This window comes from Episyrphus balteatus, chromosome 2 (genome assembly GCF_945859705.1).
Source record: "Episyrphus balteatus chromosome 2, idEpiBalt1.1, whole genome shotgun sequence".
NCBI lineage: Eukaryota > Metazoa > Arthropoda > Insecta > Diptera > Syrphidae > Episyrphus > Episyrphus balteatus.
The window spans coordinates 89894017-89907135 of record NC_079135.1 but is presented as its reverse complement, the minus strand read 5'-3'; the positions used below and the strand labels follow the sequence as shown (position 1 = coordinate 89907135).

The following is a 13119-nucleotide window of genomic DNA, read 5'->3' as shown; positions in this document are numbered from 1 at the left end:
TTTTTATTTATCAAATAACATAAACTAATACAAATTATGTGTGTTTGAACACGCGCTTTAAAAAATCTTCCAGGTTTACAAGTAGTTTTAAAATCAATTATCAAAGCAATGGCACCGTTACTTCAAATCGGACTTTTGGTCCTGTTTGCGATCGTTATATTTGCAATCATCGGACTCGAGTTCTATTCGGGCGCACTGCATAAGACTTGTTATAGTTTAGAGGATCCAAGTAAAGAAAAACTATTATTATAATAATTTAATTAAAATAATTATAAAACAAATTAAAAATTTAAAATAATTTTCCATTAATTTTAATTTTATAAATTTTTTTTTAACATTAACAGATAGAATTGTTAAGGAGGGCGAAATGGAAACACCGTGCAACACGGACAACGCCACTGCTGCGTCGGGAGGTTCATACGTTTGTAATGTTAACTCAAGTATGTGCCTGGAGAAATGGGATGGACCAAACTCTGGAATAACTAGTTTTGACAATATCGGTTTTGCCATGTTGACCGTATTCCAGTGCATCACAATGGAAGGCTGGACAGCAATACTGTATTGGGTAAATTGCTGCATTTAAAATTACAAAAAAAAAAACAAGAATTATAAGAAATAATTGTCTAAAATGTGATTTTCATAATCTATATGTGTGTGTGCAAAGTGTATTCTTCCAATACCAAATGCATTTTTTTTTGGTATTGCGGAGAATATAGTGTTTTTCTTCTTTGTATAGAAAAAAATGTATATGTAAAATCTATTACATGTACATGTATATTGACTGTCCTATTTTTTTTTTTTAATTTTTCAAATTTTTAGATTGTCTTTTTTTTTCTAATAATAATCATAATAATAAATGTTTTTCAACTGTGCTGCACTGTCATTATAAATTTACCTAATACAGAATTGCCTATCGATTACGATAGAAAATAAAAAAATACTTTCTTTTAAAAAGAAATAATAATAATAATGCCTGCTTTAAGTGTGCAAACCATCTATACATCTAAGTAAATTTTTTTTTTGGTTCGATATGCACACAGATACAAATTATTTCTTTGAAGTTCTCTGCTTTTGGGCGCAAATTTTAATAACCATGTACCTATGCATATAAAAATTTAAAAATATCTCATTATCTCTTTTTAATAAGAATTTCAAAATAATATTTCTGAACTGATATTAAGATAGAAGAAACACTTGATAAAATTATACAAAAAATGAACATTTTTTCCTTCATTCCTACTCTCTAAACAAATTCAATTGTACAGATTAGTTTTCAAGTTATTTAAATCGTAAAGTTAATTCCATGAATTCCATTAACATTGGCATAAAACGTTAGTCAATTTTAATTAAATTACTTATACATATTTAAAAACCTATTTTCAATTTAATTCCAAAAATTTAATTCATTTATCTATCAAAATTTTAAAACTTATTTTTTCTGACCAAAGTTTTTTATGAAATCAGATTAAATTAACCAAACTGGCTTACAGGAAGGACTTTAAGAACCTTTGCATATGTGTAGTTAAATATATTGTTTGCAAAAAAAAATTTGCAAAAATTTGAAACTTTCAAAATCTCACCTTGAATTTTTTAAAAACTTCGGATTTTCAAGATGCTGAAGAACCATGAGAATAAATTTTTTGGACAAAATTTAAAAGCAATTATGTTAGCTTTACATTTTTACTACTAGAATCAATATTAAATTTATAAAGACTAAACAAGCCTAAGACCTCAAAAGAAAAGTAGAAGTATGGTGCTAGTCGGGAATGAGCTAAACAAAAGAGCTGAGCAGCGAACTTTATTTGTTATTATTTTTTAAAATTCTTTTTATTCCCTGATTAAAATCTTATTTCAGTGCGTTATAAGAGTACATATAAGTAATATTTTCATATCAAAAATAAAAACTGTTTCCGAGGAGAGACTTGAAGAAACTTTTAAGAATATAACTTGGGAGACTTAATCTGTTCTATTTTTACTGAAGATAATTTTTTGTTACGAAAGACGTTTTCAAGACCATATTTGTAGTTAATTTTCTTCTATCTTCTCAGTTTATAAATAAATATGTAATAAATGGCTTTCGACCATTGATTTCTTAATCAAAAATTATATCATTAATCAAAACCTAAGGTCATGGTTATTTATTCTTTGCACCAGCATTGAATTTCATATTGTGTGCATGAATACTCTTAATTATACTTATAACTATAATTAAATCTTAGCAAATACATTAACTCTATCTTTATAATTATATATAAAACATAGGTACTTACTCGTATATATTGTATGTTTAAATATTTTCTTTCAACTTGTGTGTAAATAAATGGAATAATATATTAATTTGGCCTTTTTGAAAAAATTTACTACACACGTTTTACATTTTAAAATCTGATTTGCAATTTTATTTTTATTTTATTGATATATCTATTAATTTAAACTATTCCATTTATTTGAAATTTATTGTGTATATGTTAAATATTTCTTTGTGTAAAAAGTGAATACTCCATAATGTGTCTTTATTGTGTACATTTTTTCATAAGAATACTAAAAAAAAATAACTGTTATATATATATCAAATAGTGATTTTATATGTATAGAGAAACTATCTTTATAACTTCTTCTTCTTAATTTGTATTATCGATTTTTGTGTGTTGAAGAGAATTTACATTTTATTTTAAATTTTGAAAAAAACAATCAATTATTTCAGACCAACGACGCATTAGGTTCAGCATTTAATTGGATATATTTTGTGCCTCTAATAGTAATAGGCTCATTTTTTATGCTCAACTTAGTTCTTGGTGTTCTTAGCGGGTAAGTTTTAAAACACTTGTATTTTTTTAAACAAAACATTTTCTTTGTTTTTTTTTATTTAATTTATTTTGGTTTTATTTATATTTTTTTAACATATTTCTTTTCAATTATTCTGCACAAAAACTATAAACTTATTTAAAAAAAAATATTATATTTCTATCTATACAAATAATTTTATTTATACTTTTGTTGTAAATTTAATATACCTGTATGTCATTTTTGAAGAGAATTTTCTAACGAACGTAATCGTGTCGAACGACGAATGGAATTTCAAAAATGCCGGACTAGAACTTTATTTCAAAATGCCATGACATCATATCTTGATTGGATAACTCAAGCAGGTTTATAAAAAACAAACAATAATAATTTAAAAAAAATAATTGTTTTAATTTACAAAATTCAAGTATATCCACTAATATGCGACACAATATATTTATATATATATATTTACCCAAAATATACACAAAATATTATATAAATACATAGTTGAGAAGTTTTGATATGTAATAATGTGTGTGTCCAATATAAAATTTGTTTTAGAAAAAAAATGCTAAAATTAAAAAAATGTATTAATATAATTCCATTCCATAGGTGAACACAATCATCTGTTAGATATGTTTTTATCCAAAATGATGTGTGATGAATTGCTAGTTTTTTCATAGTGAAGTTATTTAAACATACCTATTATAAATATTGTCCATCATCCACAACAACACAGTGGACAATTTTTGCGAATACGTATAATTAATTTAGAATACAACAAGTAACAATATTTTTTTTTTAGATGGCTCGAAAATGTTAACTGACACTATTAACCCAGTTTTTAAATGTCCAAAAAAAAAATACTTCTTAAAACCTACTGCCCCCAACAAAAAAAAAAAAAATCATTTTTAATTTTTATTTAAATCATAGACTATAATCACTTCATGTCAAATATTATTATTCGCAATCGAATCAGAGACATAGAGTTAAAATACATATTTCTGAATACGAATAGTATCCTTAATGTCCCTAAAATTAGAAAACCATGTAAAATATAGAATGAAATACCCGACTAACAATTTTGCTTCTGTAAAGCTTAATATGTACATGCTTCTTTTGCTTCTATAAAGCTTTATAGAAGCAAAATTGTTAGTTGGGTATCTAATAGGAACCTAAAATAGAAACATTTATAGAGTAGTGGATTTTTTTTCTCAGCGTGACCTACGTGATGATGTAATAAAATGGTTAAAAATTAAATTTTAGGGTGGCCTTAAACAAATGAACCACAAATTATTTTTTTTTCGACTATTTAAAAAATTGATTTGGTGATCGCCATTTTCAGAAAGCTTGATCTAATATTCAGTCGAAATAATCTTTCCTCATGGCCCAATTTAATAAAACTATTAATCTAATAACACTGTGAGACAAAAAAGAGATTGAAAAATATACGCGGGCGGGACACCTATTACGTTTTGTAAAGCTAGTTGAACTGATTTCAAAACGTTGTTCAAAAACTCCGTACCACTCCCAAAATCTGGACTGGGGGGAAAAAACGGTTTTTTGGACCTTCACCCATTGAAAAAAAAACTATCTCAAATTTGTACCCATTTAAGATTTCTTTACAGTTTTATGTAGGAGACATTTAAACCTTTTCAACAATGTATAAAACATGTAGTTCGGTTAAACCACCTAGAATTTACAATCAATAAGGAATCCGAGTTTTCCCACTTTATTGCTTCATGATACGCACGGATCCATATGTGGGGTTCCCCGGGTTTTGAATGGTCCATACCTAAGACCAACTGAATGTAGGTATACCTACTTTCACACAGAATCAATATCTAGATTTCTGGCAAAAATCTCCAAATTTCATCAAAATGTAATAGATTTCCCATTCCACGAGAATATTCTCAAACTCCAATTGGATTCTGTAAGCAGACACTGATTTATAACACTTATATAACAGTTTAGTACATCATGAGGCAAGTGCAAACTAAAGTTACTTTGTCTTTTAAATAAGCGAAAAAAGGACCAAAATGGGAAATTTCTATAGCAAAATAGGAATTGGTTCTAATATTGGGAGCCTCTTATAGCACTGAAAAAAGGAAGAATGTCAAACGAAATTTAGTGTATGTGCGGTATTTAAATAGTTCGAGATTCCGTAATATTGCCAAAGTACGAGATAATCGTTCATATGGGTCCTTAGTGGCCAAACTGTTTCTATATAATGAAAGAAAAAATTTCCTAATTTTATTTCTGATTTTTATTTTGCCGCTAGATGGCACCCCAAAAGAGTTAAAAGGTTCGATTGAATGCACCCGTGGTTGACTTCTAAAAATTAATGTGTGTTGTAACCTTTTCCTGACAAATTGCATTTGCATTGCCTGCACGGAGAAAATAATCTTTTTTATCAAAAAACAAAACCGACTTCCATGGATCAAAACTGGGTTTTATGGTTTTTCTAATAGTTCCTATTACTATAACGGATCGGAAAAAAAAAAATACAGGAGAATTGAATACCCCCTCCATTTTTGAAGTCGGTAAAAAACAAGATAAAATTAGGCGGATCCCACCTTAAATTAAACGGATTCCAACATAGATTTTTGCTAAGATGACTTCCGTCTTAAATTAAGTTGTCAAATCTCATTAATTTCTTGAATGCGGAAATTAAATAAAAAGAAAAAGATTTTTGGTCGTTTTTTTACAAGATGAACATTTACATTAAAATAAGATGAAGTTCACCTCAAATTTAACTGAGTTTATGTCTAATCACCTTAATAATTTAAGTGGATATCCTTTTATTTTAAGGTGGTGAAAATTTTATTTGTTGGTTTACAGAGAAATTATTTTTCTAAACTTATACATTTTTGAACCTTCAACAATAAGGATTATTAATAAATAAAAAAAGTAATTTATTGTTGGAGTTGACAGCATGAAATTTTTACTCAGTAAAACACTGAGTACCAATAAAACACGGCTTTTAATGTACCCTTTTTTTCTCCGTGTATGATTTAATATTTCAAAGGGTGAGAGATCAATTTTTTCATTCCACCTGGAAATATTTATCTTCTTGTTAAATCCTCAAATCATTTGTCGCGTGTGCCTCACGCGTATCCTTTCTACATTTTATTTTCTCTAGGTGTCAGTACACTCCATGTGGTCTCAAATTCTCAAGAGGTTACTTGGATCAGAAATATCACTTAACCCCTAAATGTCACACCAAATAATAGAAAATCAGGAAACATTACGATTTATACCTGGCGTGAAAATTCTACTCTCTGTGCATTCAACATATTAAGTCTTTGTTACTTGGTGTTTATAAACAAACAACCCTCTTTAATAAAAGAAAACACATGGTTAAGCGCAGTTCATTAAGGGATGAATTTTATGTTTCGGAGCTGAATGCTCCCTTTTCACTATTCACAAAAAAAAAGAAATACAAACATGAATACAGAACACACAAATAATGAAGTCAAAATCTTATACAATCCGGTTATCCACATTTCTAATAAATATTTGATTACCTTATAAATAGTAAATAAATAGTTGAGACTTCAATACAATTATAATTGTTTGCTTTGAGTTTGAGGAAAGGGATAAATAGTTTTTCTTAATCTTCTCTGTATTATAAGGAAAGATTATTCTGAATACCGTGACGATGCCAAACAATACAATTTTCTTTACTCTAGATATCCATAAAATAAGTCTTAAATATTTAAAAGGGATGTCAGTTCTGTAGTGTCGTCGCATTTTACCTACTCTTAGGGTTCAAAAATGACAATCTTTCTCATTAACACGATACATATAATTTCTTTTTCATTCTATATTTCTTTCAGTGTAAATATAAACATAACATAACAAAGCCTATCTATACTATTAAAATACATTTTTCTACATTTTTAACAACATCTCTCGCGATCTATAATTTCCTATTCAGTTATTTCCATTATTCCTTTAGAATCTCTGTTCTGTATTTTAATTTTTTTTTTTTATTTTATAATTTTTTTAAAATTAGTTAAATTACTTAAACAATTAACTTCTCCTGGTTTCAAAGAGTTTTCCTTTGTAATTGTACAAAAAAAAATGCATTGTTTTACCCAAAAAAAAAAAAAAAAACGAAAAAAATCCACCAAATGTTTTGTCTTTCGTAGTGAATTCGCAAAAGAACGAGAAAAAGTAGAAAATAGGCAAGAATTTCTTAAGCTTAGAAGACAACAGCAACTAGAAAGAGAGTTGAACGGCTATGTTGAATGGATTTGTAAAGCTGGTAGAGTATTACATTACAAAACAAAAAAAAAAAAAAAAAATTATAGTTGAATGCAAATTTTACATAATATACAAAAAAACACTTGTTGATTTCATCTTAAATTAATGTTCCTGCATCAATCCCCAAAAATACTCCACAACAATCCCTCCTCAAAATACTAAAACATCCTGTGCTTGAAAAAAAAAAATACTTTTTTTTTAATTTCTCTATTTGGTTTCTTTTGTTAAATTGTTTTTATATTTTTTTTTATTTTCATAAAAATTTCAGAGGAAGTGATATTAGCCGAAGAAAGAACGACAGAAGAGGAAAAAATGCACATAATGGAGGGTAAGTTAATTCGTTTTATTTAAAAAATATTTTATTAATTTATTAAAAATTATAATTAAAGCGAGAAGAAGAAATGCAGCCAAACGAAAAAAGCTGAAAAGCTTAGGAAAATCCAAGTCAACAGATACAGAAGAAGAAGAAGGCGAAGAAGATTATGGTGATGATGGTATGAATAATATAATTAATGTAATACTGAAACCTGTTTTTTTTTTTTGAGTATGGATTTAAAGAAAGCCCTATATCCACATACAAAAGTAGTAATCATTTAAAATAGATTCAAGACTTTTGTGGAATTTTTTTTGGGATTTTGATAAATTTACAATTTATCAATTTTGAAGAAATTGTTATAGAAATTATTTATAGAAACTCAAAAATAGCCAGAAATGCAAAAATACGATTTGGGATGCCGTTTTTTTTAGATTAAACAATTTCATTTGAGACTATTTTTAGAAAAGATCGATTTTTCCGTAAATGACAGTAATTTTGACCATTCAGATTTTTCTAATGGGTTTTGACCTTCTTAATTCGTGTCAGAATTGCTTCAACGTGCAAAGTTTTTGATATATCAAATTTTGAACTTGTTTTGTGGGCTAGTTGAAAGAAGATATCAATTTCAAAAACATAAGCAATTTTTTGTTGATTTATCAACTTTTAAAGCTTTTTTTTGACATATTTTAAAAAGTTGGATTGTTGTTTGTTGGAGTGATTTTACTGGTCAATTGTCTTAAACTAAATTAACCCCTTGTAGCATCATGTGACAGTTCTGTTACAAACCAACAAAGATACCACAAGAGACTATATTTTTTTTCTTTTGAAGCTTATAACATAATTTTTAAAAATTGTTTTATAGGGATACAATACACCATATTTATAAATGGCACCAATATTTTTTAATTGACAATTAATTTTGAAATTTCGATTTAAAAAAAAAAGTAAATTTGTGTGAAAACTACGAAATTCAGAAAAAATAGTTTTTCTGTATTAACTAACGGGGTTTTATTTTTGAAATTAAGAAAATTGCCTTAAAATAAATATTAGATAGTTTTTTGCTTAAATTTTTCCATTTATATACAGAAATTTATTATTTAAACTTATTTTTTTTAAATCTGTTAATTTCGAAATAACTACCGAAAAAAATGATGAAGATATTGAATTTTTGAAAAAAAAAAAAATTCATTGTAAAGAGTGTTAATAATCATCTCAAATTTTCAAAACATCGCACAGTGGTGCCATTCTTCGTTTTTGCCGACAAAATTCATTTGCACGGCCATTTCTGGACGAAAAGTCATGAAAGTTGGTACACTGAATGATTATAGTATGGAAAATACGAAAAGGCTGCCAACTTTTTTTTATTCAAAATGGCTGTTCCAAAATGGCGAAAAGAATGAGCGTTAAAATAGAATTTTCATTTTCAAAACAGTATATAAGCTAGAAATTGGGCTAAATTCATGTCAAAAAGTTGTAAGATTTAAGATTTAGAACTCATAGATTAATATTCATTACAAAAAAATCAAAAAATTTGAAAACAAAGTCCAGAAAATGCCAATTTAGTAAAACACATTTTAAGACCTCTAATTACGCTATTTCATGGATTTTTTTTAATTTATCACAATTTTGAGATCTCTTCTATTTATGTTTCCTAAGAAAATTGAAAATATTGGTATTATATGGTTGCCAACTATGTTTTTAAGTAAATATAAGAAAACATGATATAATGAAAAGTTTCAATGTTCAATAAAACTGAGAATTTAATTTTTCCTTAAACCAAAATATACTTTTCTAATAGATTTTAGCGTTTTAAATTCAAATCCGGAGTAAAAAAAAATCTATGACGTCAAGTTTCGAAGATATAAATTAATTTTGATCTGCTTATATCTCAAAAACGTGACGTCATAGATTTTTTTTGACTCTGGATTTGAATTTAAAACGCTAAAATCTATTAGAAAAGTATATTTTGGTTTACGGAAAAATTAAATTCTCAGTTTTATTGAACATTGAAACTTTTCATTATATCATGTTTTCTTATATTTACTTAAAAACATAGTTGGCAACCATATAACACCAATATTTTCAATTTTCTTATGAAACATAAATAGAAGAGATCTCAAAATTGTGATAAATTAAAAAAAAATCCATGAAATAGCGTAATTAGAGGTCTTAAAATGTCTAAATTGGCATTTTCTGGACTTTGTTTTCAAATTTTTTGATTTTTTGTAATGAATATTAATCTATGAGTCCTAAATCTTAAATCTAACAACTTTTTGACATGAATTTAGCCCAATTTGTAGCTTATATACTGTTTTGAAAATGAAAATTCTATTTTAGCGCTCATTCTTTTCGCCATTTTTTAGCCGCCATTTTGAACAAAAAAAAGTTGGCAGCCTTTTCGTATTCTCCATACTATAACCATTCAGTGTACTTTTCGTCCAGAAATGGCCGTGCAAATGAATTTTGTCGGCAAAAACGAAGAATGGTACCACTGTGCATCGGTGGTAACAAAATTTCAAGACTTAGATAAATGTACCTCATAAAGCATTCTTAATGTTAAATGACTTTAAAAATTGTTCCGGTTTTCTGAGCTTACTTAAAATTATAATCTATTTGCGATAATGACTTTAAGCTTCAAATTACTCTTTGCTCCATTAGATGAATCATGTATGTTTTGAAATCCATAAGCATTCGGGTGGGCTGACAGAGTTATCCAAGAGTTATACAATTTTGGAGTTCCTGACAAGAAACCGTTTTACTCCGTATATTTGAATTGATATCTACTTGAAGTATCGAAATCATTCTGGAAATTTTCTCTGAAAGAAAGTTTCGTTTTAGAAATATTCATTTTCAGATCATGGTTTTGCACGAAACTTGGTCATTTCCTAATATCAGATGACTTTTTATTAAACTGATTTTAGAAAACACTTTCTTTCACACACTTTATTTTTGTTTCTTTTTATGGTAATTCTTAGGACTTTCTTGGTAAGGGCTTTCTTGGAAATCCACAAAAATATTGCGAAATATTTTTATTTCGTTTGTTTTTTTTTATATTTTATAACATTTTAGAAAGTAAGAATTTATGATTATAATAAAAAAAAAATTTGTATAGTGTATAAATTTTATAATGTAAGTTATTGACATATTATAATTTCTTATCAATTTCATTTGGTGTGTGCGCATAATTATTATTCAACCAAATTCTATTTCAGTTGAGACTGATAATGATAATGACAAGGAAGGTACGACAATTTAGTGTTTTAAGAAAAATGTATCCATTGTGCTAGTGTTTTATACAAAAAAAAAAATTAAGCAGCGTGTTCCGCAAATTTATCGAAAATAATAATCGCTTTTTGTAAAGAATGCATACATTTAAAGTGAATAATAATAATATGTTACTTATTATAATAATAGTTTCCAAAGCTTTAAATTATGCTCTGCTGCTAAAAATTAAAAAAAAAAAAATGCAAAGCAATCATCACATTTAACCAGGAACAAGACAAAAACAACAAACACTCTAAAAGATAGGGCGAAATGTTTTATTGTAGGCTAAAAAGGTTGTTTCGTTATTTCTTTTTCAAAGTGTTATTTTAAACTAAACAACAGCTTTAATTGTTTTGTATTAACAGCAACAAAAATGTCCAGTTGGAAGCACAAAAAATGCACATTTCACTTTGTATTGTAATAATCTAATAGAGTGTATGATAAAATAACTCAAAGTTGAAGGAAAACACGTTTCAGATTCATTTTTCATTCTCACTTCTCTAAACACTGCAACAAATAATGTAAATTTGGGATGTCTCGTCATTTTGTGAAGTAGGAATTAGGTACTTTTTTTCTAAGGGTGCAACTCAATACTTGCAGCTTTGGTTAGAACTAAATGTTAATGTTCAACAACCTGGAAGGTTTTATGTTTTAAAAGTTTATACCACCTATTATGCAAAAAGTTAAAAAAAAAAAATAATAATTTAAATAAATTTGCTTTCATAATTTTTCAAATAGGTCGCATCTTTGTGGTTCAAAAATACCCTTATTATATTGTTTTCAATATTAATTTAAACAAATTTGTGAAGGGATCTTAGGATTTGTTTTGACACTGGAAATAACACATCAATAAGAAAGCTTTATTAATATTCGTTGTAGAAGACAGAAGTTACAATAATAAAACATCTAGTACATTTTTATGGCAGCAGATGGCATATATACATAAAGCAAAGAAAAAGTTAACCCCTTAACCTGAGCTATTATGCATTGATCATTAACTTATTATAAATAGCCTTAAGTTAATAGCTGTTGCTTTTGCTAATTTTCTATTTAGCTCTTCGGAATAATGTTTAAACCAAAAAAAATCATTATCTCATGACTTCAGTAGAATAGAAAAACGCTAAATTCATTACATCAAGGGCTGGGACGATTTCATTCATATTCCAAACTCTTAGGATAAATATTTTATTAAATAGATCAATGTTTCCTGAATAAAGCCTAAAATATGTTCACACACATAATTCGAATTTTGTCAATTTTTATACGAGTACAATAAGATGTCTTTGGACATTTTCAAAAGTTCTTCAAAAATTTCAAAAACAAAATAAAGTTCTTATCGATTCTCTATACTAATCCCATACTTTATAAAAAGTGACTAAGAATGAGAACTTTCTTTCTCGAGAGTAAAAAAATCATAACTTCCACAATTTGTAATTGATGTTGATAAATAAAAACTCATTTGATTCAGCATAAAAAGAACAACAAAACTGTTTATAAAAAAAATTTCAAAACACAAAATGTAGCTTAAAACGGTCTCCAAATTATAAAAAATGGGGAAAAAAATGTTGTACTTTGAGATTCATTCCATATTTTTTCCAATTTGGTGCTTGAGCAAAATAAAAAAATATTTTCAAAAAGAACAAGTACTCCTCTGTACTGTAAAAAAATCTGAAATTGACCGAAAAATGACTGAGTAAAAAATCGTTGAAATGTGAAAACATTGAAAAACGGTTTATTTGCAATAACTTGAAATATGTTGTATTCAGTAATACCTACAACATCAGCTAGGTCACTTTCAAATTAATTACCATGATTTTTATTTTGTGAAACAATGTTATTAACGGTTACACAACAGTGCCATAGAACCGCTTTTTACTTGCGATATAGGTACTATATATCAAGTTATGCATTCGTACAAAAGAAAAAAGTTGAGATAACATTTTTCCATGACATTACGATGGTAGACAATGCCAAAAAAGTGGATCCCGGAAGTCCGTCTGTCTGTCTATCAGTCTGTTTGTCTGTCTGTATAAGGAGCTACAGCCTAAACGGATGGACCGATTAAGGTCAAACTTGGTATGTAGCGTTATTTGGCGACTCTCCAGAGGGGTTTTTGGAATTAATTTTTTTGGACCAAAAATAACGGTAGGTACTTGTCATATACCGATCAAATTCAAGTGATAGTTTTAAGCTAAGGTCTATCTTCTAATGAAAAATTTTTTTTTTTGGAAAATCATAATTAACGGTACCTGCCATAGAACCGTTTTTTTTTTTTTTTTTTTTTTTGTCAAATCCGATTATCTCCGAAATTGCTTATTCGATTTCAACGAAACTTTTATGTGAGGAAGCATTTATACAATTATTTAAATATAACCCAAAAAACAAATTTCCAAAAAAATAATTTTTGGATTTTTAAAAAAATTTTGAAAATTTTTTTTTTGAAAAATCAAATTTTCAAATTGAATTTTTTTGAAATTTTGGTT

At 27.2% G+C, this 13119-nt stretch overlaps 1 protein-coding gene across 26 annotated transcripts in view; it reads left to right on the top strand.

The window, feature by feature from the left end:
- LOC129912627 (voltage-dependent calcium channel type A subunit alpha-1) overlaps positions 1 to 13119 on the top strand; it is a 174023-nt gene that overhangs the window by 76562 nt on the left and 84342 nt on the right. For 13 of the 26 annotated variants that reach the window (XM_055990954.1, XM_055990953.1, XM_055990939.1 and 10 more), the window contains 7 exons: positions 74 to 229; positions 345 to 565; positions 2705 to 2808; positions 6942 to 7057; positions 7325 to 7384; positions 7446 to 7550; positions 10585 to 10614. In XM_055990954.1, the coding sequence (XP_055846929.1) occupies positions 74 to 229; positions 345 to 565; positions 2705 to 2808; positions 6942 to 7057; positions 7325 to 7384; positions 7446 to 7550; positions 10585 to 10614 (792 nt within the window). Of the gene's footprint in view, positions 1 to 73; positions 230 to 344; positions 566 to 2704; positions 2809 to 3033; positions 3150 to 6941; positions 7058 to 7324; positions 7385 to 7445; positions 7551 to 10584; positions 10615 to 13119 lie in introns of all 26 variants that reach the window. The other 13 variants (XM_055990948.1, XM_055990942.1, XM_055990952.1 and 10 more) reach the window with 3 other exon arrangements.